The sequence below is a fragment of the Plecotus auritus genome (genome assembly GCF_963455305.1).
Source record: "Plecotus auritus genome assembly, chromosome: 9".
Taxonomy (NCBI): domain Eukaryota; kingdom Metazoa; phylum Chordata; class Mammalia; order Chiroptera; family Vespertilionidae; genus Plecotus; species Plecotus auritus.
The window spans coordinates 53097774-53124272 of NC_137783.1; the positions used below are offsets into that span (position 1 = coordinate 53097774).

A 26499-nucleotide genomic window follows, 5' to 3' on the forward strand; every position below is an offset into this window, starting at 1 on the left:
GACAAGAAAGGTATCATCTGCTGGGCTCAGGAAGAGAAAACTGGGTGCTGACATAGCAAGTCACTGTCCCAAGTTGTCACTGTTGGTCACTCATGCATTTTGTTCTTTCCCCCATATAAATGCATTCACCCCGCCCTTAAGGTGGACACCCTCAAGTCACATCCAGTTACTACACCTGGCCCAAAGCCTGCAAGGGTTCAGTATTCATCTCTATAAGGTCTGGATGTGGCTGAAAAGACATGTCACTTGAACACACCTCCCCACCCCCCCCCCCCACCCCCGCCAATACACACACCTTTAAGACAGAATATTGTGGTGCAGTAGGGTCAGAATATCCTCTGTGGGGAAGAGAGACTGTGAGTCCCACACAGTGACCAGTCTGGCATTCCTGAAGTCCGCTAGGTCAGGCTCTGTGAAGTTCACCTGCCCTGGCAGCGAAGGGAGAGCCTTGAGAGGATGCTGACTGGGCCCTCGAGGGGGCTCCTCCTTGCTCCTTATTCCCCTTGGTCTCATCTGAAGTGAGTGCTGAGGATGCCCTCCCTGGACCAGCGTGGCCTTTGGAACCTGCCTCCTGGTCATCAAGGTTGCGTACCAGATGGATGTTTTAAGTCCTGAGCAATCAAAGGTTAGTTGAGTGAAGGACAGAAAAGTCAGGTTGGGTGGAGGTATTCTGGGCAGATGTGCCATCCAAGGAAGGTCTGTCCAGGCCTCATGGAAGTTTCCCACCAGAGGCGTCTGCTGTCTCCCAGGAATAAGCCTGCCATGCTCAGCCAAAGGCTGGGAGCTGACTCTGTGAGCATGGCCTTGAACAGACACCGGAGCTGGAGTGCTGGTTGCATTATGCCCCCTGGTTGGGTGTCTGGGTACATTCTCATGGCTGCCACAGGCTCTGTACCCAGCCCGCTTTATTCACCTGACAGGTTTTATGGGGCTGTCATGCAAGACCTTTAAAAACCCCATCTCTTGCAATTTGGGCTCTAGAAGGAGGTGGTTTTCCCAATCTTACAAAGTCCCAAATTTCCGTATTTTCTCTATTTCCTTTCATTTCCACTTGCAAAGCATTCAATTCTTTCTTGAACTAGTTTCTTTCTCTTAACACCTTCCCAAACACAGCCACTGGCAACCAACACACATTACCGATTTCCTATTCTCCAGTCTCTCCCCTCAGAGTGACACATTCAGAGGGCAGGAGGGTCTGCCTTTTACATTACAGTGCCCAACAATTTCACCCAATGTTTTACTCCTGCATAATGTGGATCGCCAGCCATTTAGCCTGCTGAACATCACCGGACACACAACTGCTTAGGTAGTGACCCGTAGTTTCTGTTTCTGTTTCAGTGGTACCCAGTTTTGGGATAGATTTCCATTTTAGTCATGGTAATCAATAGGATCTGTTGCAGTAGGAAAACTGAAAAATCTCAGTAGCTTAATGAGACATAGGTTTTGTTCTTGCTTATGTTACTGGTGGATGTGGGTCAGGGAGACTCAAGGCTTAGCTGCTTCACCTTGCAACGCCACCATCTCCAATTCCTTATTTTCAGCCAGTGGACAGGAGGCGTGCTGGCGGGGGGAGGGGAGAGGACAGAGGAGCAGGCTCACTGGCCCTTAACTGCCTTGGTCTACGGGTGGCACAGTCACTTCCTTCAGGGAGTGCTGCGCTGTCGCTGATGTTCTCTCTGCTGAAGATGTCAGGGCACTCAGCCTCAGACACAGTCCCAGACTTGGACACCCGCTTCAGCAGGCTGACTTGGCTGCTGTGCTGCTCCCCAGAGGGAGTGGGAGGGAGAGATGGCCATGGACCTGCACTCAGGCCTGTATCTCTCTGGAATCCTCTTTGTTGATGACAGTACTGTAGAGTGGTTGTGTACCAATGGCCAAACTTGGCCATTTCTTACTACTTAGAACTCAGACCCGTTCTTCTTCCTTTCTTGTTCCTCCTTACGTTGTGAAGCAGCAAGTGACAAGCACATCCAGTGGCTACTGGGGGAAGATGGCGAGGTCTGGGTCTGGATCATGGGAGAAGGCCCTGGCGACAAGCCCTATGAAGAGATCTCGGAGGAGCTGATTGCAGAGAAGGCATGGCTGCAGGCACAGAGGGAGGCCGAGGAGCTCTGGTGAGAGGTGCCAATGGGTGTCATGTGGGGCCTGAACTCAGAGCCTTGGGGTGGGTCCCAGTTAAGGACAAGTGGTTATGGGTCAGAGGGCGGAGGTGCCAGGCAGTTGGCTGGCTGTTAGGTGACCAAACATCAAAGTCTTGCTTCAGACAGACCTTATGGATTCAAATCCTGGCTCCACCGATTAGAATTGAGCTATTTGGGGCCTCAGTTTTCACATCTGTGGTATGGGTATAACAACACTGCTTCTATTGGATGTGGCTTTTTCTCTCACCGAGTGGTTCCTGGGACAGTAGGCAGATTGGATTCACTTTTATTATCTGCTTGTTTATCTTTCATGAACATTTGAGTCCCCAGTGAGATTTGGAATCAGAATTCTTTTATAAACAACTTTTAACATCTTTTAACCAAGCTTGGATGCCAACATCCCCTCCCCCCGCCACCTAATTTTTAGTGACATTGTTTTTGTTTATAACCTTTTTATGCTTAAGTTTCCTCATCTTTATTTTATCTTTTAAAATACGTTTTTATTTTTTTTAATTTTTTTAGAGAGAGAGGAAGGGAGAGGGATCAAGAGACAGAAACATCGATTGAGAAGGAAACATCATTAATCGGCTGCCTCCTCCACCTCCTCCACAGGGAATGGAGTCTGCAACCCAAGCATGTGCCCTGACCATTGAATCAAACCTGTGGCCTCTTTGTTTCTGGGTCGCTCAACTGCTGAGCTACACTGGTCAGGCATAGTGACAGTGTTTTAACTGTAAAATTGTTAACAACAACCCAACATCTGCCACCTAAGATAACCACAGTGAGCATTTAAGCAACAGATGCTTCTTGACCAGCCTTGGGCAAACTACGGCCCGCGGGCCGGATCCGGCTGTTCTATCTGCTCTCCCCTATGCTCCTTTACTTTGAATTTATATTAGTTCACACAAACACTCCATCCATGCTTTTGTTCCGACCCTCCGGTCCAGTTTAAGAACCCATTGTGGCCCTCGAGTCAAAAAGTTTGCCCACCCCTGTTCTTGACTTACAATGGGGTTTTGTCCTGATGTACCCATTGTGAATGGAAAATATCATAAGTTGAAAATGCTTTTGCTGCACCTTAATGTACCGAACATCACAGCTTAGCCTAGCCCACCTTAAACGTGCTCAGAACACTTACATTAGCCCACAGTTGGCAAAGTCATCCAACACAATGAATACACCAGTGTGGTTGTTGACCCTTGTGATCTGAGAGCTGTGGCTCTCCAGAGAGTATCTTACAGCATATCAATATGTAGGTATTTCTCTCTTTCCGCATCCAGCGTGGCTAGAGAGTGGGTCCAGTTCCTGAGTAGGGGCGGCTGGGGATTGAGAAATAAAAGAAAGCGACAAGACACAGAGATAGAAGGAAAAAGCTGGGACTGGGTGGGACCACCGTCCTCTTCTGATGGAGAGAGAGGGACAGTGACCCAGAGCCAATCCAGCGAGTTTATTTTATATCCCAAATATCAGGAAGTTTCACCAAAAGGTCAAGACAAAAGGAGATTATTTGCATTCTTGAGTAGGCCCTGAGCATTCCTGGTGCTAGGCTGGATTTAGATATCAAAACCACTTCCCCACAGCACGGGCTGAAATGAAGGTCAAGCTGACAACACCCTTGCCCTTTTGGCAAGGCGTGTTCCCCGGGCGTGGTTTTGCCAACACCACTGGGTTCAGCTGACAATAATTAAGGAATGCCCATGTGCCTTCCCAGGGAGCCCTCTACATTTCTCCTGTTTTTCATTTTTAAATGTAGCTTGTGGACATCCAGTTGGAGCCTTCAGACTTGAGATTGTAGGAGCTTGCTGATGACTGAACCCTCTGTTCTTTCACCACTTGCTGAGCATCGGTGGTCAGCTTCTTCAGTGGACCCCATGTGGGGACACTAGCTTCTCGAGTGGTTTTGGCCAGCTGCCTTCTGCTTCTCTCCTTTGGGGCCAGCGGCTGGGCTGGCATCATCACCAAAGGTGTGATCTTCAGCATCTTGAATGGTGGGATGAGTTGTTCTCCCAGGTCCATGGTGGTGACGCACTGCTCGCTCTGGCACCCAGATGAGGTTAGAAGCACCTTCTGGAAAGATGCAAAACACAACCTCTTCCCCACATTATTACTGAATCTGATAAAACTCTTGTCTGGTTTGTGCTTCCTTCCACCTAGCTAACTTGGCGGAGGCTATTGTACAGGAGGCCTGATGCCTTTCAGTTGCTGTACAATCCTCTGCATCACAATTCAAAAGATTTTAAAGTATAAAAGAGCATGACTGAGTTTGCTTTGAGGTGACACATAACATCCGTCTCCCCCTTTTTGTTTTAGTAGTTGCATTTTAAGAGTACGATTGACTCTTTCCACTATTGAGTGACATCCATTTGCCAGATTTGATTAGGTTTAAGTCCTCGGGGATTTACCCCTGAAGTTGGCACAGAGAGGTGGATAACACTCTGAGGACATTGCTTCCAATATAACATGGAAATTGTCGTTCTCAAATAACATTTTGAAGGCTGAAAAATAATTGAAAAAGTTCCTCTGAATTAGTGTGCCTTATAGCAGCTGTTTCAATAATTTTGGCCATACTTACCACATAAGCACTATCACTATAGGTTGATGGACTCTGTAGCAAAATCTGTTAAGACATAAATAAGAGTTTGTATTTCTACTGAAATATAAGGGGTTTGAAGGACCTTTGCTCCCCTGGTGCAGTAGATCCAGCCTTTCCAGAACTGGATCCATCTGTAAAAATGGTTAATGCCTGAGGTAATTCTAATTTTTGCACAGAAATATGACTGCTTTGGATTCATTGCATGTTAAGCAATTTTACTATTGAGATGAACTATCAATAAAAATTTTAGTTAATACTTTAGAAACAGGTTTTTGTCCAGTACAATTAAATTTTCTTGAATATTCACTTATTTCAAGTAGCCAATTTTAAATAATTTGAAACACGGTTTATTTTTTAACTTCACTTGTAAACTTCTACAATTAGTCTTTAAATAACTTTAACATAAACTTTATCAGGGAGGCAAAAACACAAATTATTTACTTCAGTTTATGAGGCCAAATATATTGACTTTCAATTACAATCCTTACAACATTTAAAGGAAATCTCTTTATTTCCTTCCAGAATAATTTTCAGGGTACGGAGAGTTTTATTTAAAAATCTTTGTCTTTCTTTACACCAATAATAAGTACTGGGCCATACGTCCGAGTAGCCATATCACAAGCACTTTTATGTTAAAGTTGACTACTAATTTACTGTCAGATTTAATACTTTAACAACAATCTTAGTTTACACTGTAAATATCAGTGAAAGAGATTTCAAAATTTTCAAATTTCTCTTTTTTATTAAATTTACAATTTTATTTTTAAAGAGTATCCCTTTAGGCTTATTTGCATATACAGAGGGGTCATGGGAGGTCTCAGTAACTTTCTTAGAAGACTTAATCAAATTGCTTACAAAGACATTGGCTTATTCAAAGGAAGGGGGTTGGCCCCTGCTGTTTCAAGATGGCAGCCCCCAGGGGACCGGCAAGCTATGTGGCCATCATGGAGGCTGTCTAATCCATTCTTTTAAAAGACAGTCAGATTTATATTGCAGACAAACAAAAATATCACTAGCTGTTTCTGGTCTTTATTAGAATTGTTTATAAAAATATTGGCTTTTCATTTAGCTGAAAACCTTGATTATAATTTAAAAGCTAATTTATTTAAATAATTAAAGTAGGTGTCTTCATTTAAAAAGCAAAGCAAATTTAGTAAATGTTTACATCTGATTCACAAGCCACAAATGTTGCCCTGCCTCTAGCTTAATTAAGAATGCAGGCAGCTACAGACTTTTTGTTACTTTAAATTCCGTCTTAAAATTTTGCTATTGGATTTTAAGAAATATTTTGCCCTCCTTAGAGGCCAAAACCTTCATAACATTTAATATATGTATATAAGTAAAATATATTGATTAATTTTTATTTGATAAAGCTTTCCATGCGATTTCAAGTATCAATTGGTTTAATTAAAAAATATTTCTTTTAAGAGAGAACAGACTTTTGAAAACATTTCAGGGCCCATGAAATGTCCGAAAGTTATTCTCAAAGTCTTGAAATAACTTGGAAAGATAATATATATATATATATATATATATATATATATATATATATATATAATCAGGGGTGGGCAAACTTTTTGACTCGAGGGCCACAATGGGTTCTTAAACTGGACCGGAGGGTCGGAACAAAAGCATGGATGGAGTGTTTGTGTGAACTAATATAAATTCAAAGTAAAGGAGCGGAGGGGAGAGCAAGAGAACCCTCCGCTCTTTCGGCTCCGTGGGCTGGATAGAACAGCCGAAGGGGCCAGATCCAGCCCACGGGCCGTAGTTTGCCCACGGCTGATTATATATATATATATATATATATATATATGTATGTTTTAAAGATTATATACTTAAATTATCTTAAAGAATATCAATTACGTTATTAAAGAATTTGGTTGGGATCACAGAATTAATCCTCCCTTTTTAAATTAGACCAATAAGTAACATATTTTGAATTCCTAATTATCAGAGAAAACACAAAAATTATTTTCTCAAAATAAATTGCTATACTCTAGGCATTTAGTTACCACAATTATATAATTTCTCCCAATTCAATTTGCACTTTGAACTTTTAAAGCTGACAAGTCAAACATTTAGCAGTTCCTAGATTAATAACACTTTTATATTTTTAAGAAAAATACAAGACATAATCAATTAATAGCTTCAATTCTGTCCTCTAGGTTTTTCTCATGAGGAAGCAAACTCAGATTATTAAACAAGTTTTTATCACTTGGTTAACAGGCCCAGCCTAGCCACTTGACCTTTTAAAGTGGCCATGATTTTCCTTTGCCCGGGGGAATTGAGTAGCAAGTCTGCAAGTATTCAAATGCAAACTTGTCCTAAAGAATGGCTACTGGCGGGAACTGGTCAACCTGTCCTGCTGGGGGAAGGGCAGCTAGCCTTCTTCCTCCATTAACAAAAGGCGTAGCCAGTTACCTGGGCTACTTAGATCTTTATAATTAATACATTATTTCAATAATTTCTTTGAGATTCTAGAGTCAATTATAATTATTTTAAAGCATTTACTTTGGATAAATTCTATAACAGAGACAAATTTACTTATTTTCTTGAAGGCCTTAAAAGTTAACTTTGACCGAGGTTCATTAGTATTTTAAAAACTACTCTTTATTATGGAAATGCGAATACTGTTGCTGGAATTAGCTTGAATTTCTTTTGAGAAGACTTTTTCGCCATTTTTTCTTAGGAAAAAAAACCCCACTTCTGGGTTTTTCTTTTTCTGTAGCTTTTGCAGAGAGTCTCCAGCTTAAAACCCTATCTAATATGTCCAAAAAGTGGGCAGTTGTGTGCATTTGTTTTTAAGCTGGGCTTCTCTCCCCACGAGCACAGAAATTCCAGACACATTTCTAAAATTTTAAGGCGAGAAGACTTTTTCATGGCGAGAAAGGAAACTTTAAATTGGCATACTGGGAGAGTGGGCATCCATATTGGATCGCTACGTGTCTTCCTTCCCACACCTCCTTCTTGCTTTGGGGGAAAATTCAGTGATGGTCTGGCGTCTACTGTTTTTATTTTCATTATTATTTCAATTTTTATTTATTTTTATTTTTTAAGGAAAGAAAAAGATTTTTTTAGGATAAAGATTCATTGCTGAGAAATTCCTTTTCCGTCCTCCTTGGTTCAGCCTGATATAATTAGTTTGAGCCTCCAACAACATGAAATATGAAGTCACTTTTGGCCAAGCACCTGCATCCAGCCATAAAGTCTGGGCAGCTGCGAGCAAAACCTTTCTTATTCCGCTCACAATGATGCTTGTCCCGCTCTGCCTCAAACTCTAGCTCAGGGGTCCTCAAACTACAGCCCGCGGGCCACATGCGGCCCGCTGAGGACATTTATCTGGCTCGCCGGGTGCCGCTGCCTGTCCTGCTTAGCAGCCGACTCGTCCTGGGCCCGCAGTGCGCATAGGAATTTGTTCATAGTTTTTTTTTTAAACTATAGTCCGGCCCTCCAACAGTCTGAGGAACAGTGAACTGGCCCCCTGTTTAAAAAGTTTGAGGACCCCTGTGAGTCTAGCTCCTGCTCATAATTACGAGATAAATCTTTATCAGGTGGGCTTTTGACTGCGGTCGCAGAAGTGACACGTGGAGGTGGAGGAGGCGCAGAGGGGGGAGGTGGTATTCTTAGAGATTCACACCCTTCCACTGTAGGCTGTAAAGCTGTGGCCACATCCCACTTAGACATTCTTAAACTCTTCTGTGCTGGATCAAGGCCATCACGAATTAAAATAGGAATAGGAATCTTCCCTGGGCCTTTGGCTGTGTATCAGTCACGCAACTGCTTTCTGACCTTTTCCCACATTTCATCAACAAAACTTAAGAAATCAAGAATCTGACTATGCTTAACAGAGCATCCTTGAGCTTTGAGCATAGATTTAAGCATTTGAGAGTATAAATCTCTTTCCTGAGACCCATGTGCCTTCCCAAGGGGCCCTCTACATCAATAGCCCAGGAAAAGAGCAAAATTCAAAATTCAAGGTACAGTTTCTACTGAATGTGGATTGCTTTGGCACCATTGTAAAACCAAAAAACTGTTATCAAACCACCATAAGTCAGGGACTGTTTGTATATGCTCTGTAAATGGCTTTATTCATACAGGGATAAATTGATTAATATAGATTCACAGCATTATTTAAGATTACTATATAGTGTTCTCATTACATGGGAAACCCAACTTACTGGTTCTGTTGATGGACATTTAGGTTGTTCACCATTCTTTATGCTATGAAATCCTCTGATGGACACCTTCTACCTTTGCCTTTGTAAACTTGGGTGAGAGATGGGCTTTGGAGTCTTTTATTCCCTGGCTTTCAGAACAACTCTGCTGACTATACAGAAGAATGCCTACTTCTCCCCACCTTTGCCAACATTAAGTTTTGTTGACCTTAAACATTTGTCATCCTGACAGGATAAGAAATAACTGTCTGTAGTTTTTATTTCTGTTGTTGAAGCCAGACAACTATTGGGTCCGGGCTGCCTGTCACTAATTGAGCCAATTAAGCAGAGACAGGGTTAAGTCATATATGAGTGTTTATTCCAGTAGTGCCGGCAGTATGGGAGAGCAGCAGGTCATCCACAAAAATCTGCTCTACCCACCCCCTCCCATAAGCCAGCTGCTTATATTGGGTAGAAGGACAAAGATTTCATGGGAAAGTGAGAAAAAGGAATTATTGGCATGGGGAAGTAGGCACAAGGAATAAGAATGGGTATAAGGGCTATAGGCAATGTGGGCTGGCAGAGCAAAAAGTGGGTGCCTCCGGGACCAGATAGTTTCAGCAACAATGTTGTTCATCTTCCCATGATGGTAGGCAGTACTGGGAAAAGGAGAATGGACTGAATTCAGATGTTAACTCCAATGTCCCAGGGCATATAACTCCCAGCCAGGTTAGAATGTACTTTCTTTAATCAGAACAGAACAATCACAGCTAACAGAACATGATTAATATTTCTTATAACTATAGCTAGTCCCACTATTCTATTTCTGCCTCTAACATTGTTATGTAGACCTTCAGTTTCCCACACGAACTTACACCTTCTGGTGTTCTCTTGGAAGGAGACAGAAGGAGGCAGAGATCACCAAGAAGTTCCGGGATGCTCTGGCCAATGAGAAAGCCCGGATCATGGCGGAGAAGTGGAAAGTGGAGATGGAGGACCGCAAGGCTGCCAAGGTCCTGGAGGAGCGCATTCACGAGGAATTCAAGGTGAGCCCGTGCGTGGGGCATCTGTGTGTGGCCATGTGCTTTAGCCCCCAAGCCACTGGTCCCTGGTTTAGCTCAGTCCTTGGCCACTGGTCATTTCTGCTTTATGAGAACAGAAATCTGCCCTGTCTCTGAGAAGAAAGGAACTTGATGTACCAGTTGGGCCAACCCACTTCTCATTGTACAGTGGAGAAAACTGAGGGTCAACAGGGAAGTGGTTTGCCAAGGCCATGTGTAGTTAAGGACAGAGCGAGGATCAGGCCTCAGGCCTTCTGCCTCCCAAACCAAGATTCCTGAAATGAGGCCGGGAAAGAGCAAAGTTTGTGGTCAGGTCAACCTGGGATGCAGTTCTAACTCTACTGCTCACTGCTGTGTGACCTGGGGAAGCTTGCTGAACCCCTCTGAGCCTTCATTCCCTTGTTTATAATATTAAGTAATAGCATCACCCAGCTGTGGGTTTTGTAGGATTCAAGGAAATGAAGAAGGTATATTTCTGGCCTGGATAGGGAGCTGTTGATAAGGCTGCAGGCCTGCTCATTCTGGGAGAGCTTGGAGTTTATAGTCCTCTGTAAGAAGCTTAGGTAGTCTGAATATATTTTTTTCTACAGGAATTATACATTTTTGGGGGCAGTAAAAAACTCAGAAAATGCATATGAGCAAAAAGAAGAAATAATAATCATTCTGAATCCCAACAATTATCCTATTTTGTGAAGTGTAGGTTAATATCATTTGGTCATTAAAACAAACAAACAAAAAACCCATTTTTCTTCATAGTGATTCTATAGGGAGGACATTGCCCCCTCAAGATCATTTATGTTGCCGATAGTTTCCTTAGTGTTGTGTTGTTTTTTTCTTAAATTTTATTGTAGTCCTCTTAGATGTACAGAAGATGGAAATTTTTACTAGCTAACTACATCCATCTTTTTCTTTTTACTATTTGTTTTATGCTTAGAAAGATCTGTGTCACCACAAGCTTCTAAAATACTGATATACATTATTTTCTATCGCTTTCATGAATTAGTTTCTTTGCACTTAATTTTCCTTCACTTGGAGTGTGGTTTGATATAGGGCTTTAACTTCATTTTCTCCCAAGTGGTGAGCCATTGTCCCAGCCCTGTATGACAGGCAACCCGCCCTCTCTCCTCTCATGGACTTGCTGCCTTGATTCTTAATTCTTATATATCTCTTCACGGATTGTTCTTTGATTATTCCTGAGCCAGATTTACTTACTTAATTATTGTAGTTTTAAAATAAACCTTAACCTTAATTATGGTGAGAAACTTTTATTATTCTTCATTTCTAAAATGACCTTGGCTAATTGTACCCATTTTTCCTACTAGCAATATATTTGAGTGATTTTGTCATTATTCTTCTCTCTCCAACAACAAAAGCCACATGATGATTTTCATTGGAATTGCATCAACCTTAGAGCTGTATTTGTGGAGGATGGATATTTTCACAATATTAAGTCATCGACTCTTCTTGTTTAGGAATGTGGTATGTTCTTCCTGTTACTCAAAGCTTCTTTTTGTCTTTGATAAAATTTTTTTGTTTGTTTTTTTATTAACACCTGCAAATGTATTGGCCAAACATTCACAGTATGCTTATGTACTTCATATTCACTTATGTGCTTCTAGTTTTTGGAGTTTGGTAAAATTTACTGTATTATTTAAGTACTCCACAATTGTTTTTTAGTTAAACCTTAGGTTTGATATTTTTTGTTGCTATCATATATGAGATTGTTCTCGTTACCTTAAAACCCATTGTAATTGCTAGTTATAGATTTATATTGTTATTGATTTGCTTATTTAATTTTCCATTGAATTATATTTTTAGGAGATTCTCTTGAGTTTTTAAAGTGAAGTAATATTTACTCTCAAAACATTTTATGAAAAATATTTTCAAACTTGCAGAAAGGTTAAAAGAAAAATAAAATGAATACTCATATTCTCTACTTAAATTCACCAATTATTAATTTTTGCCACATTTGCATCCCTTCTCTCTCTCTTTCTCTTTCTCTCTCTACACACACACACACACACACACACACACACACACACACGTACAGGTGACCCTTGAGCAACATACTAGTAGGTTTGAACTGCTTCGTGGGTCCACTTATATGTGCATTTTTTCAATAAATACTGTAAATGTATTTTCTCTTCCTTAGGATTTTTTAAAATAACAGTTGCTTTTCTGTATGAGAATACTAGAGGCCTGATGCATGAAATTCGTGCATGGGTGAGGGGTCCCCTCAACCCAGCCTGCACCCTCTCCAATCTGGGATCCCTCTCACAATCCGAGACCACTGGCTCCTAACTGCTCACCTGCCTGCCTGCCTGATCGCCGCTAACTGCCCCCCCCTGCTGGCCAGGTCACCCCCAACTGCGCCCCCTGCCAGCCTGGTCACCCCCAACTGCCCCCCCCCCCGTCAGCCTGATCGCCTCTTACTGCCCTCCCCCCCACCACCAGCCTGGTCACCCCCAACTGCCCCCCCTTCGGGCCTGGTCACCCCATGCAGCCTGCTGCTCAGTCGTTTGATCATCCCTCACTAACCCCCCTGCCAGCCTGATTGCCTCACACAGCCTGTTTGGTCATCCGTTTGGTTGTGATGGTGCTTATTAGGCTTTTATTATTATAGATAGTATATAATACATAAAAATCTGTGCTAATTGACTGTTTGTGTTAAGGCTTCCAGTCAGCAGTAGGCTATTAAATAGCTACATTTTTGTGAAGTCAAAACCCCCACATTATTCAAGAGTATATGTGCATACATATATAGGATGTCCCCAAAATGTATACACACACTTTGAATGACTACAAAGGCAGTGTTTATTAAAATACATTTCATTTTCAAAACTGAGCTACCAGCTCTTCAAGTGTGTATACATTGTTTGGGGACACCCTGCATATGTATAAATATACACTGAGTGGCCAGATTATTATGACTACCCCATCAGTACTTCGTTGGGCCACCTTTTGCCTTCAATACTGCAGCGATTCTTCTTGGCATTGACTCCACGAGATGTTGAAAGGTGATGCGAGGAATCTGACACCATGTCTGATGAATAGCACTTTCCAGTTCTGTGAGATTTGGTGGTTGTGGAACCAGCTGCCTGATGGCTCTTTTAACTTCGTCCCACAAATGCTCAATTGGATTGAGATCTGGTGATAGTGGGGGCCACCTAAGCAAGGTAAAGTCTCCCTCATGCTCTTGAAACCACTCCTGCACAATATGAGCACCGTGGCATGGTGCATTGTCTTGTTGGAAGAAGCCATCTCCATTGGGATACGCCATCAACATGATAGGATGAACTTGATCAGCAACGATACTTAGGTATGTTATGCTATTCAGACGTTGTTCCACATGAATTAAAGGGCCCATATCATGCCAGGAAAACATGCCCCAAACCATAACACTGCCCTCACCAGCTTGAAGGGTTGTACTCATGTATGTAGGGTGCATGCTTTCATGCTGTTTCTGTGAAATTCTCACTCTGCCATCTGCATGATGCAACTGGAAACGTGATTCATCGGACCACATGACTTTTTTCCAATGTTCGACTGTCCAATCCTTGTGTTCCTGTGCAAATTGGAGATGTTTTATCTTGGTAACTGCAGACAGCAAAGGTGTTTGAACAGGCCTTCGGCTTCCATATCCCATACGATGCAGTGTACAGCTAATTTGCCTACAAACGTCAGGTGGTCATAATAATCTGGCCACTCAGTACACACACACACACACACACACACACACACTCACACACACACAGTTTTTTGTTGCTGTTGTTTTGCTGAACAATTTGAAAGGAAGTGGCAGACATCATAGTCTCACTCAGGGGTGAGCAATCTATTTTCTATGAAGAGCCAGGTGGTAAATTTTGGGTTTTGTGAGCCATATTTTCTCTGTCACAACGACCAGACCAGGCCACTGAGGCACAAAAGCAGCCAGACACCATGTAAACAAAGGGGGTGGGTGGTCCAATAAGACCTCTTTTTAAACAACAGATTGAATCCAGACTCGGCCTGGGAGCCTTAGTTTGCTTACTCCTGGTCAAACCCTACATCCTCCAGCAGGCATTGCCCAGGTAAGGACCTTCCCTGCACAGCCACAGAAATCATTATCTCTCCTGTTGAAATGAACAATAATTCCATAATAGTCTCTACAATCCAGTCCATAGTTGAGTGATGTTTAGTTTATATTGCATATGATTACTTAAGTCTGCTGGGGAAGAAAACCAGTACTTTTTATATATCTCTGACCTGTTCCAATCTCTGACCCCTTCCCAGAGGAGGGCTGAGCCTCAGATGCTGGGGAGACTCAAGGATGTGGGGGCCAGTGTACAAGGAGATCACAGAGGGAGTGAGTTTCCAGCAGAGATGTTTGTGATCGATGGTCTCCTTCAGAACCTCAGTGCTGAGGGATGATAAATTGTAGGCCTTTCTGTGTTAGGGTTCACGGAGGGTTTAGTAAAGTCAGGCCCCCCCTCAGGTTCACTGAGGGACCCAAATGCTGGCGTTTTGTGTTATTTCCAAAGAAGGTTATGGCCATTCTGTGTTCGTTTGTCATTTATTTATTAATGTATTTACTAGAGGCTTGGTGCATGAAATTCGTGCGGGGCGGGTCGGGGGGGGGGCAGGTTGTCCGTCAGCCCAGCCTGCACTCTCTCCAATCTGGGACCCCTTGAGGGATGTCCAACCACCCACTTAAATGGGTGGTTGGACATCCCTCTCACAATCCAGGACTGCTGGCTCCAAACTGCTCACCTGCCTCTGCCTGATTGCCACTAACCGCTTCTGCCTGCCAGCCTGATCAATACCTAATTGCTCCCCGGCAGGCCCAATTGCTCCTAACTGCCCTCCCCTGCTGGCCTCGTCACCCCAAACTGCCCTCCCCTGCCAGTCTGGTCACCCTTAACTGTCCTCTCCTGCAGGCCTGGTCACCCCTAACTGCCCTCCCTGAAGGCCTGGGTCTCAGCCCCAACTGTCCTCCCCTGCAGGCCTGGTCACCCCCAACTGCCCTACCCTGCCAGTCTGGTTGCCCCTAACTGTCCTCACCTGCAGGCCTGGTCACCCCCAACTGCCCTCCCCTGCTGGCCCGGTCACCCTTAACTGCCCTCCCCTGCTGGCCTGATCACCCCTAACTGCCTTCCCCTGCAAGCCTGCCCCCCCCCAACTGTCCTCCCCTGCAGGCCTGGTCACCCCTCAACTGCCCTCCCCTGCAGGCCTGGTCTCCCCTCCCCCAACTGCCCTTCCCTGCTGGCCTGGTCCCCCCAACTGTTCTCCCCTGCTGGCCTGGTCTCCCCCAACTGCCCTCCTCTGCTGGCCTGGTCACCCCTATCTGCCCTCACCTGCAGGCCTGGTCCTCCCCAACTGCTGTACCCTGCAGGCCTGGTCCCCCCAACTGCTGTACCCTGCAGGCCTGGTCCCCCCCAACTGCCTTCCCCTGCTGGCCTGGTCCCCCCCCAACTGCCTTCCCCTGCTGGCCTGGTCCCCCCCAACTGCCCTCCCCTGCAGGCCTGGGTCCCCCCCAACTGCCCTCTCCTGATGTTCTGGTCCCCCCAAACTGTCCTCCCCTGCAGGCCTGGTCCCCCTCAACTGTCCTTCCCTGCAGGCCTGGTCCCCCCTCAACTGCCCTCCCCTACAGGCCTGGTCCCCCCCAACTGCCCTCCCCTGCTGGCCTGGTCTCCCCCAACTGCCCTCCCCTGCTGGCCCGGTCACCCTTAACTGCCCTCCCCTGCTGGCCTGATCACCCCTAACTGCCCTCCCCTGCAAGCCTGCCCCCCCCCCCCGCAACTGTCCTCCCCTGCAGGCCTGGTCCCTCCCAACTGCCCTCCCTGAGGGCCTGGGTCCCCGCCCCAACTGTCCTCCCCTGCAGGCCTGGTCACCCCCCAACTGCCCTTCCCTGCTGGCCTGGTCCCCCCAACTGTTCTCCCCTGCTGGCCTGGTCACCCCCAACTGCCCTCCTCTGCTGGCCCGGTCACCCCCAACTGCCCTCCCTGTTGGCCTGATCACCCACAACTGCCCTCCCCTGCAGGCCTGGTCCCCCCCAACTGCCCTCCCCTGCAAGCCTGGGTCCCTCCACACTGCCCTCCCCTACTGTCCTGGTCCCCCCAACTGTCCTCCCCTGCAGTCCTGGGCCCCCCCTCAACTGCCCTCCTTTGCTGGTCTGGTCTGCCCCAATTGCCCTCCTCTGCCAGCCTGGTCACCCCCAACTTGCCCTCCTCTGCTGGCCTGGTCACCCCTAACTGCCCACAACTGCCCTCCCCTGCAGGCCATCTTGTGGTGGCCATCTTGTGTCCACATGGGGGCAGCCATCTTTGACCACATGGGGGCAGCCATCTTGTGTCTTGGAGTGACGGTCAATTTGCATATCACTCTTTTATTAGATAGAATTTATTAAAATATTGGGGTAACATTGGTCAACATGAACATATAGGTTTCAGGTGTGGGTGTCTATGTTACAATCATTTTTGTTTTTAAAATTAATTTGTTAAGTGTGACTGCTCAAACTTTGATACACATAGTAATCCTGACTTGGCAGGTCTGCATGTTGAGGGGCCTCAGAAATGCGGGCAGCATCTGCAAGGCAGGGGTTGAGTGGGGGTGGAGGTGGGGGGCTGACAGGGCAGGGAGTCAGCAACGTCCGCTCATGGATCAGGTTCTGGAGCTGGGATATTGCTGCCAGCCTGTCTGTTGATGTGCTGCCCTTGTGTCGCCGTGAGCTCTTTATCATAAGAAATGGTTAAGCATCGCTGACAGTGGCTGAAAAGGATTCTGCGGTGGATTAAATGTGGCTGGCGGCCAATTCTTTGCGGTACTCCTTTGGGGTCTCTCCCCTCCTGTGCCCGGTGGCAGCTTGAACCTGCAGCATGCACTTTGACCTGTGAACGTGACCCTGTGGCTTTTGAGGCGATAAGGGATCTGCAGCTTCTACTTCTGCCCCTTTGGCAAGGTCACTTTGCAAGCTGCCTGCAAGAAGCCCCTCTGCCTGCAATCACAGGCTGTCGGTAAGGAAACCGCAGCCAGCGGAGAGAGAGGCAGGAGGAGGCACTGGACATGGGAGGGAGGCTTCTCGGCTCTGGACCCCCGCCATGTGGAGTGGAGGGCCCCCAGCCAAGCTCTGCTCGAATTATTAACTACAGAATCACAAACAAGGAACATGGGTATTGCTCTAAAGCACTCAATTTTCTGGTGGTTTGTTAATCAGCATACATACCCAAGACAGCTTTGCGAGAGGAATTTATGCATCAGCTTAGAGATGGGCTTAGATCCTTTTGATTGTGTCTTTCAACACCAAGACGCTAACAGCGTGAGTCTAGCGTGCAGCAGCGCACCAACAATGTTCATTTTACTTCCTTTTCTTCTTTTCTGAGGATCTAAGTGGGGAGGTGGAGATGGGGGGCATCAGCAACGTAGTAGTAATTGACTCCCTTCTCTCAAAAGGCTTACAGGGTGCCCGGGAGAGAGGGACCACTCTGTGAGCAAGCCTAGCCCCAACCACCCCCTGGGGACTACAATGGAGGGCAAAGGAGCACCTTCGGGGCCCGGGCACAGCAGAGACAGGGATGGAAGGAGATAAGTGGAGAGATGAACGCTGCGCTGGGGGAGAGAAAAGAGCCCATGATGCTGGAGGCAGATATCACCTCAGAGGTTGGCTGTGGAGCCCTTGGATGCTGCATTAAGGGGCAGACTGTCTCTGTGGATGAAGCCGAGCCGTGAGGATCTCAGTACAAAGAAGCACATGATCAGATCACGTTCTGTGAGGCCAGCTGGTGGCGATGGTGTGATTCAAGTGATGGAAGTTTGGGGGGAAGGACAGGCCAGCAGGAGATTTTTCAGTCATCATGTGGGAAATGGCGGGTCTGTGACTATGGGGAGAGGTAGAAGGGGAGGGATATACAGCAATGGAAGTGGTAAAATCAATGGGCTTGGCATCATGTAGGTGGTGGGATGAGGGAAAGCAGAGAGCACAAGTGTCTGAGCCTCAGGCTGCGGGACAGGTACAGGCCCACTCTCTGCCATGGAGCTGGAAGGAGAAGCAGACATGGAGGAAAGAGAACATGCTTGACTGGGTGTGCTGAGGTTTCACCACCCAGAGAGGGAGCAGTGGGGGATGCAGGAGAAGAGAGAAGCTGGATGAGAAGCTGGTGGTGGAGGGAGAGGTTGGCTGGGCAGCCTGTGCTGAGGAGGAAGGCAAGTTCTTTGAATTCTCCTGGTCCCAGAGAAGATGCCAGGGCAGATTCCTTTGAGAGAGACAGAGAGAGAGAGAGACAGACAGAGAGAGAGAGAGAGAGAGAGAGAGAGAGAGAGAGAGAGAGAGAGAGAGAGAGAGGCAGAGAGAGAGAGAGAGAGAGAGAGAGAGAGAGAGAGATATCCCAGAATCCTGTATAGGGATAAAGACGGAACTTCAAAATAGAAGACACAGACAGCTGGAAACCTGTTTTTAAAAACCATTCTGTTGTGGCTGGTGCCATTTGAATGCAATTTACATGCATAGAAAGGCATTCCTATAGAAAAAGGGGGTCAGGAGGCCAGATAAAATTTGCATTGCATTTTCCTGCTTTCTTAACTCATGAGATTGCTTTTTGGGTGCTTCTTCCTCTGATTAAGACCACAGAACATGGACAGCAAGGACCCCACTTCCCACCTCCCCTACTTCCCCTGACAAACAGCAGACGTGTCCTTTAATTTTCCTCCATTTTCTATCAAAGCCATTTCTCTCTCTTTTTTGCTCTCTCCTTTAAGGTTGGGGTTCATTTTGGCCACGCAGTGATATCCCCTACAGCTATAGAAAGTATCCCTGCCTCTTTCCCAATGGAATTACAAGGGGTTGGAAAACTCCCCACCTTTCGGTTTTCTCTCGAAAATTGTAGCCTTTATCTGCGTGTCTCTTGGACAAGGCTGGCATCAACCAGACGATGTGATGTGGTTTACCCTTTCCCCATCACAGATCATCGCAAGCCCGATCTTATCTTCACCTGTTCATTAATTCATTCCCTCCTCCAGGGAGTGTTTAGGGAGCACCTACTAGCTGCTGGGCCCTGTGCTGGGAACTGGCGCTGGAGGAATGAAGGACACAGGCCTAGCCCTGCCCTGTGGGGTGCCTCACCACACAAAACATAGTGGCATTATTGGGGCCAGGCTGACAACAAAAACCGCTGTGCCTTCCAGAAAAAGCATCTGTGTCGGTGATATTTTCCACTGGAGAGAGGCGGGCCGCCTCCGTGGGCTCCTGCGGTGTCTGTTACTGATGGGTTATCAGGAGAAGGGGGTTGAGTAAGCTGGACAGTTCAGAGGGCCTCTCTTTGCCAGAAAAAGGTAGTTGATTCCTAAGGTAGAAGGGGGAGTGTTTGCATACCTGCCTTGTGGCTGCATTGGCCTTTGGCTGTGAAACGTAAGAGGGACTTTTCTTGGGTGATCACAGGGGGCCGAGGATTCTGATTGCAGCCACAAAGATGAGCGTTTTCAGCAATTCAACCTGCGAGGGTTGAGCACTTTAGCAAGACCATGGAGAGGAAGAGGCAGTGCTCCTATGGGCAGCCGCACAATGTTTTCTTTCGTCATCCTCTTCACCGTGAAGAGCTGGCTTTTGTCTCAGGAGAGCCAGTCATGTCCCTTTGAGATGGAGGTTGCTGCAGGCCCTGGCGCCAAGTGTTGTCGGGATCGCAGTTAAAGAGGAATGAGGGAACAATGGCCCTGCCAATTCTTCATTTGTTTATACATTTATTTCAGGTGATTTCCCCTGACTTTATTGATATTTAGTTGACAAATAAAACTTGTATATATTTGCCTGGCTGCCATGGCTCAGTGGTTGAGCATCGACCAATGAACCAGTTGGTCATGGTTCGATTCCCAGTCAGAGTACAGGCCCGGGTTTGGGGCTCGATCCCCAGTGTGGGGTGTGCAGGAGGTAACCGATCAGTGATTCTCTCTCATCATTGTTTCTATCTCTCTCTCCCTCTCCCTTCCTCTTTGAAAGTAATTAAAAAAATTTAAGGTGTATCCCTCGCTGGTTTGGCTTAGTGGATAGAGCATCAGCCTGCGGACTGAAGGGTCCCAAGTTCTATTCCAGTCAAGGGCACATGCCCGGGTTGTGGGCTCCATCCCCAGTAGGGGGGCATGCAGGAGGCAGCCAATCAATGATTCTCTCTTGTCATTGGTGTTTCTATCTCTCTCTCCCTCTCTCTGAAATCAATAGAAATATGTTTTAAAAAAAATTAAGGTGTACATTATGTTTTGATATGTGTATACATTGTAAAATGACCACAGTCAAGCTAATTAACAAATCCATCACCTCACCTGTTACCTTTTTTTCTGTGTGTGTGGTGCAAACACTTATGATTTACTCCCTTAGCAAACTTCAAGTATACAGTACAGAATTAACTAGTCCCCATGCTGTACATTAGATTTCTAGAATTTATTCATCTGACATAACCAAAACTTTGTACCCTTTTACCAAACACAACCTAAATGCTGACTGATGAATGGATACAGAAAAAAATATATATATATACACACACAATAGAATATTAGTCAGTCTTAAAAAAGAAGGAACTTCTGCTATTTGTGACAACACAGATGAACTTGGAGGATGTTATGCTAAATGAAATAAGCCACACACAAAAGACAAATACTGCATGAACTCACTTATATGTTGAATCTATTGAACTTGTAGAGGCAGGGAGTAGAACAGTGGTTGCCAGGGGCTTGGGGGTGGGTCAATGGGTGTTGTCCTTTAACTTGCTGCTTTACGTTAGCTGCAGCTGGTCAGAATGGGAAAACTGCCTTGTAATTTGCGGTGAGTGGTCAAATGCCACTTGTCCATTATATGCCAGTCATGACCTTTCTCTGGGGTATGGTCTCATTCTTATGGGCTGAATTGTGTTCTCCTAAAGTACATATCAGAATCTCAGAATGTGGAGAAACCAAGATGGCGGCATAGGTAAACACCTAAACTGCTGCCTCGCACAATATCAAAACTACAACCAAAAGACAAAACGGACACCATCCAGAACCACAGGAAAGCTGGCTGAGTGGAAATTCTACAACTAGAAGAAAGGAGGAAAGCACATTGAGACTCAGAGGAGCTGCAAAAGGCTGAAGTATGGAGACTCACACACGGAGAGGACGGACGGCTATGTGCACGGGCGGCTCAGTGCGCGGCTGGCTTTCTAAAGCCGGAGGGAGAAGGAAGCTCCCGACTGTCCTGAACTCCAGTCCCAGGTGAGACGCTGGGAAACCAGACTCATTCGGGGGGGATCTGGACTGTCAGGAAAAGAGAAAGCACACTGAGACTCCAGAGCTGCGGAAGGCAGAGGTCTGGAGGCACGCATGTGCAGAGAGGACTGACTGCTGAATGCACGGGAGGCTGAGTGCTCGGCTGGCTTTCTAAAGCGGGAGGGAGACAGAAGCTCCCGACTGTGCTGAACTCCAGTTCCGGGCAAGTTTCTGGGAATCCCAACTCATTCGGGGAGAAACTGGACTGTCTGGCAGCAGGTGAAACTTGAGGGCGGCTTTCTCTCAGAGGTGCTTGCAGTGATTACTGAGGGACACTGAGACCCAGGGGCCTCATAGGGCAGGGCTGACGGGAAACCAAGCCTGTCTGCTCCACCCTGAAACTCCGCCCCATCCAAGCTGAGCACAGAGGCTTTTGCAATTTTGCAAGTCTTGTCTCATAAGAGTGTCTCCAGAACAGAAGTTTTCCCAGCATAGACACAGCTGATCCTCACAGCCAATTGGCCTGGAGGTCAATTCCTCCCAGTGATACCAACAACAATCAAGACTTAACTACAACAAGGCTGAGCACACAGTTCACAAAGAGGTGCACCAAGAGTGTCCACCTCAGGTAACTGGGGAGGCTGAGCCACTGTACCCTAGAGGACACCTACCACACAAAGCTATTCTACCAACTCAGGGAAGCAGTGAAATGTGGAGACAAAGAAACAGATCACAAATGAAAGAAATAGAGGAAAGAAAACTATTGGATATAGAGTTCAAAACCATGGTTATAAGGTTTTTCAAGAATTTCCTAGAAAAGGCCGATAAATTTAGTGAGACCCTTGAGGATATGAAAAAGGACCAACTAGAAATTAAACATACACTGACTGAAATAAAAAATATTATACAGAGACCTAACAGCAGACTAGAGGACCGCAAGAATCAAGTCCAAGAGTTGAAATACAAAGAAGCAAAAAACACTCAGCCAGAAAAGCAAAAATAAAAAAGACTCCAAAAATTTGAAGATAGTGTAAGGAGCCTCTGGGACAACTTCAAGTGTACCAACATCAGAATTATGGGTGTGCCAGAAGAAGAGAGAGATCAAGATACTGAAAACTTACTTGAAGAAATAATGACCGAAAACTTCCCCCACCTGGTGAAAGAAATAGACTTACAAGTCCAGGAAGCGCACAGAACCCCAAACAAGAGGAATCCAAAGAGGACCACACCGAGACACATCATAATTAAAATTCCAAGAGCAAAAGACAAAGAGAGAATATTAAAAGCAGCAAGAGAAAAACAGTTACCTACAAGGGAGCACCCATACAATTGTCAGCTGATTTCTCAACAGGAACTATGCAGGCCAGACGGGAGTGGCAAGAAATATTCAAAGTGATGAATAGCAAGAACCTACAACCAAGATTACTCTACCCAGCAAAGCTATCATTCAGAATTGAAGGTCAGATAAAGAGCTTCACAGATAAGAAAAAGCTAAAGGAGTTCATCACCACCAAACCAGTATTATATGAAATGCTGAAAGGTATTCTTAAAGAAGAGGAAGAAGAAAAAGGTAAAGATAAAAATTATGAACAAGAAATACATGTCTATCAACAAGTGAATCTAAAAATCAAGTGAATAAAAAATCTGATGAACAGAATAAACTGGTGAATATAATAGAATCAGGGGCATAGAAAGGGAATGGACTGACAATTCTCAGGGGGAAAGGGATGTGGGAGGTGCGGGAAGAGACTGGACAAAAAGCATACACCTATGGATGAGGACAGTTGGGGGGAGGTAAGGGCAGAGGGTGGGGTGGGAACCAGGTGGAGGGGAGCTATGGGGGGAAAAAAGAGGAACAATTGTAATAATCTGAACAAGAAAGATTTATTAAATTAAAAAAAATAAAGGACACAGTTAAAAAAAAAATCTCAGGCCGAAACCGGTTTGGCTCAGTGGATAGAGCGTTGGCCTGCGGACTGAAGGGTCCCGGGTTCGATTCCGGTCAAGGGCATGTACCTTGGTTGTGGACACATCCCCAGTAGGGGGTGTGCAGGAGGCAGCTGATCGATGTTTCTCTCTCATCAATGTTTCTAGCTCTCTATCCCTCTCCCTTCCTCTCTGTAAAATATCAATAAAATATATTAAAAAAAAAATCTCAGAATGTAAGCGTATTGGAAGATAAGGTCTTTAAAGGATGGTGATTAAATGAAGTCTTTAGAGTGGGCCCCAATTCATTATCAGCGATGTTCTTACGAAAGGAAATTTGGATAGAGACATGTGACTGATGAAGGTGAAATACAGCTTTGGGGTAAAACAACGTGTTCTGCATTGGAGTCGGACTCTGGTTCCCATTTTGCATTAGTCATTAACTCTCTGTTCTAGTATTTCCCATCTTAAAACCAACCAACTCACCCCGACTCACCCCATTTCAACATCCCCCCTGGCTGCTCCTTCCCATTTCTGCTCCTTTTACAGAAAGGATCAAAGGTTATCTGTAGTCACTCCCACTCCCCCTGACTCTGCCGCCTGCCTGTGCTCCTCCCCTCCACTAGGACGGCTCTCCCCACACTCCGCATCATCCTATGGCCTGTCGCTGCGTCCCTGTGGCTTCTTCGTCCTTATCTTTTTCAATGTCTCAGCAGCCTGCAGCTCACTTTACTCCCTTTCACTCGGAATGATTTCTTCTCTTGGCTTCCCCTACAGACATCGCCCCTTCTGGATTTCTATCTTACGCCTTGGCCTCCTTCTCAAGCTGCTTTTCTGATTCCAACTCTTGCTCTCAAGTTTAAATGGAGCAGTGTCCCAGGACAGTTTGGGTGTTTCTCTTGACCTTCACTCTTTCTCTCAGTGGCTACAGTAAGTCCATGGCTGAGAAGTGTCCTCCTCCGCAGAGGATGCCTCAGTCAGTGTCTCCCTCCAAACTGCCCTGGAGCCCCAGGCTCACACATCCCACTGCTGATGCTAGGCCTCTTGGACATCCCATGTCGTAGCAAACTCCTCAAAAATAGAATGTTGCCTTTCCCCCTCCAGCCACAGAGGGTAATCACACAGTCAAACCTGCCAAACCACTTGCAGTTCTGGGGCCATTGCACTTCGGCTCCCTTGGCCCGGACGTTTCTTCTCCCTGACCTTCGCTCTCGGCCTCCTCCTAATCGTCAGGTCTCAGATCTCGTCACCCCTTCTGAAGGACGTCTGGTCATGCAGCCTACGGCAGCTGCCTGCCCTCTCTGTCACTCACTCTGTCTTGATTCTCTGTGCACTGCTCCTTCTGGGTGACTACATCCTCCCTCTGACCAGAAGGTGGTGGGGAGCTGGAAGGGAAAGGTTTGGGGCTCAGCAGGTCAGGCTGAGTGGAGAGAGCAGGGGAGGGCAGCTTGGGAACAGGAGGATTAAGTCAAGGTCTGCGCTCCGAACAGTGGGACCTGCAGCCAGAGCTGCCCTTAGGGTCCACAGGGTCAGCAAATTTTTTTTGTGGCATCTTTTTCTATAAAAAATTAGCAATTTGAGCCACATAAAATCAGCCTCTTATGCGATCCTGTGATAAAGAAGCTATGCTGGCCAGTAGGATTAATTTGCTTGCTAGGCCACCGTTCTGGAACTATGGCCAGAACACTGGGCCCTTGAATGACTCCACAAATATGAGTCCTAGCTCCTCGGGGCATTGGTTAACCCTTTGCATGGAGGACAGGGTCAAGGAGCACTCTGAGGGGAGAAACAGGGACTAGGGCTCATGCGGGACATGGTCTGGGCTTGGGACACCTTACCTGCGTAGAACTGCTGCCCCTGCCAATCCCGGGAGGACTCTTTTTGGCCACTCCTGGTGAGACTTGGGGGGAAATTTGCACAAGAGGCACTTCAAAGCCTGGTGTTCCCATGAAGGGGTTCAGCCTGCTTGGGTCCGAGCGCTGTCCAGCTCACCACAGACTCCTGTAATGCTGGTGGTCAGACACCACCCAGGTAGGACAGAGGGACGGACACTGAATAACCTCAGAAAGGACCCCTAGATTCTTACCCTGGAGGGTTCCTCAGTGAGATGGCTGGTGCCTCACCCAGCATCCCAGCGTGAAGCCACCGCTCAAGGAAGCTCTGCCCACACACTCCGAGTCTCCCATTCAGATCCTTACTTTCTCTCTTGAATGGGGTCAGGAAACATCTGAGGAGAGCCTCCCGCATGAATGACAGCAAATAAAACAAACTTAAAAAATACCCCAAAGGAAAATAGAGGAAAAGACCTAAGTCTATGGGGAAGGAAACACTCCAAAACCCTTAGAAATGGACTATTGCATTCACGAAACAAGTACAGGGTGCAATGAAGCAAAAAGGAACAACCAAAGAATAAGAAAGAGGCCTTGGGGATTACAAATGCAGTGGCTGAAATAAAACATTCAGTAGAAGGTTTGGAAGATAAAGTCAGTGAAATCAACCAGGGAAGAAATGGAAAATAGAGAAATGATAAGGCACTTAGAGGATCAACTCAAGAAGACCAGTTTTTGACAAATAGGAGATATAGAAAGCAAAAAGAGAAATGAGAGAAGAAATTGTCCAAGAAACCCTAAGCCAAGATGTGTTAGACTGGAAGGACCTGAGACTCCAGATGAAAGCACCTCAAATGCCCAACCAAATCAATGAAAGACAGTCCAAGCCAAGGCACCTCATTGAAAAAAGTTCAGAACATCCATGATAAAAGGAAAAACCACTGCCTTACGCAGAAGAATGAGAATGTCAGTGGCATTGCTGGGTGGAAGAAGACAAGAAGGTACAGGCTTCCAAATTCTGCAGGAAGCGATTATTAATGAAATTCTATGAGCCCAGCGAAGTTAGCAGTTATAGGTGAGGGTAGCATAGAGATGTTTTCAGACAAGACTCAGAAAGTGTCCCTTTGTAAATCCTTATTTGTGTAAGCTCTGTAAGCTATGTTGCTGCAAAGTGAGGAAGTGGCCAAGAAAGAAAACATAGAACAAAAAGCAAGGGCTTCACCTCAGGGAAGCTGAGAGGCAGGTCCTGGTGGGGGGATGGACCTAGGCAGCAAGCAGTTGAAATGAGGGAAGAAGGTGAGATGGTGTCTGGGGCGGAGGTGTTCCTTGGAAAGAGATAACTGCTGTATCATCTGATATAATAAAAAGCACTTGGTTAAACACAGAAATATTCGAGAGACGTTTGGGATTTCAGAGACCTACTTAGAAAGTTAAGAAATGTACTTCTTAGAATTGGTGGAAATATCACTCTATTTGTCTTCACAGCGAGGCATGTTTACACTTACTGCTTTAACCACAAATTGTGATGTTGATTGTGTGGATGAGGGGAGGGAAAGTATGGGTGTGTCCCTGTTTGGGAAATGTAAGTGC

At 45.9% G+C, this 26499-nt stretch overlaps 1 protein-coding gene across 1 annotated transcript in view; it reads left to right on the forward strand.

The window, feature by feature from the left end:
* Positions 1–1304: 1304 nt before the first annotated feature.
* Positions 1305–26499, forward strand: part of SH2D4B (SH2 domain containing 4B) — a 74029-nt gene continuing 48834 nt past the window's right edge. The window contains exons 1-2 of the mRNA XM_080641208.1: positions 1305–2114; positions 9790–9937. Coding sequence (XP_080497334.1) covers positions 2014–2114; positions 9790–9937 — 249 coding nt within the window. The 5' untranslated portion in view covers positions 1305–2013. The remainder of the gene's footprint in view (positions 2115–9789; positions 9938–26499) is intronic.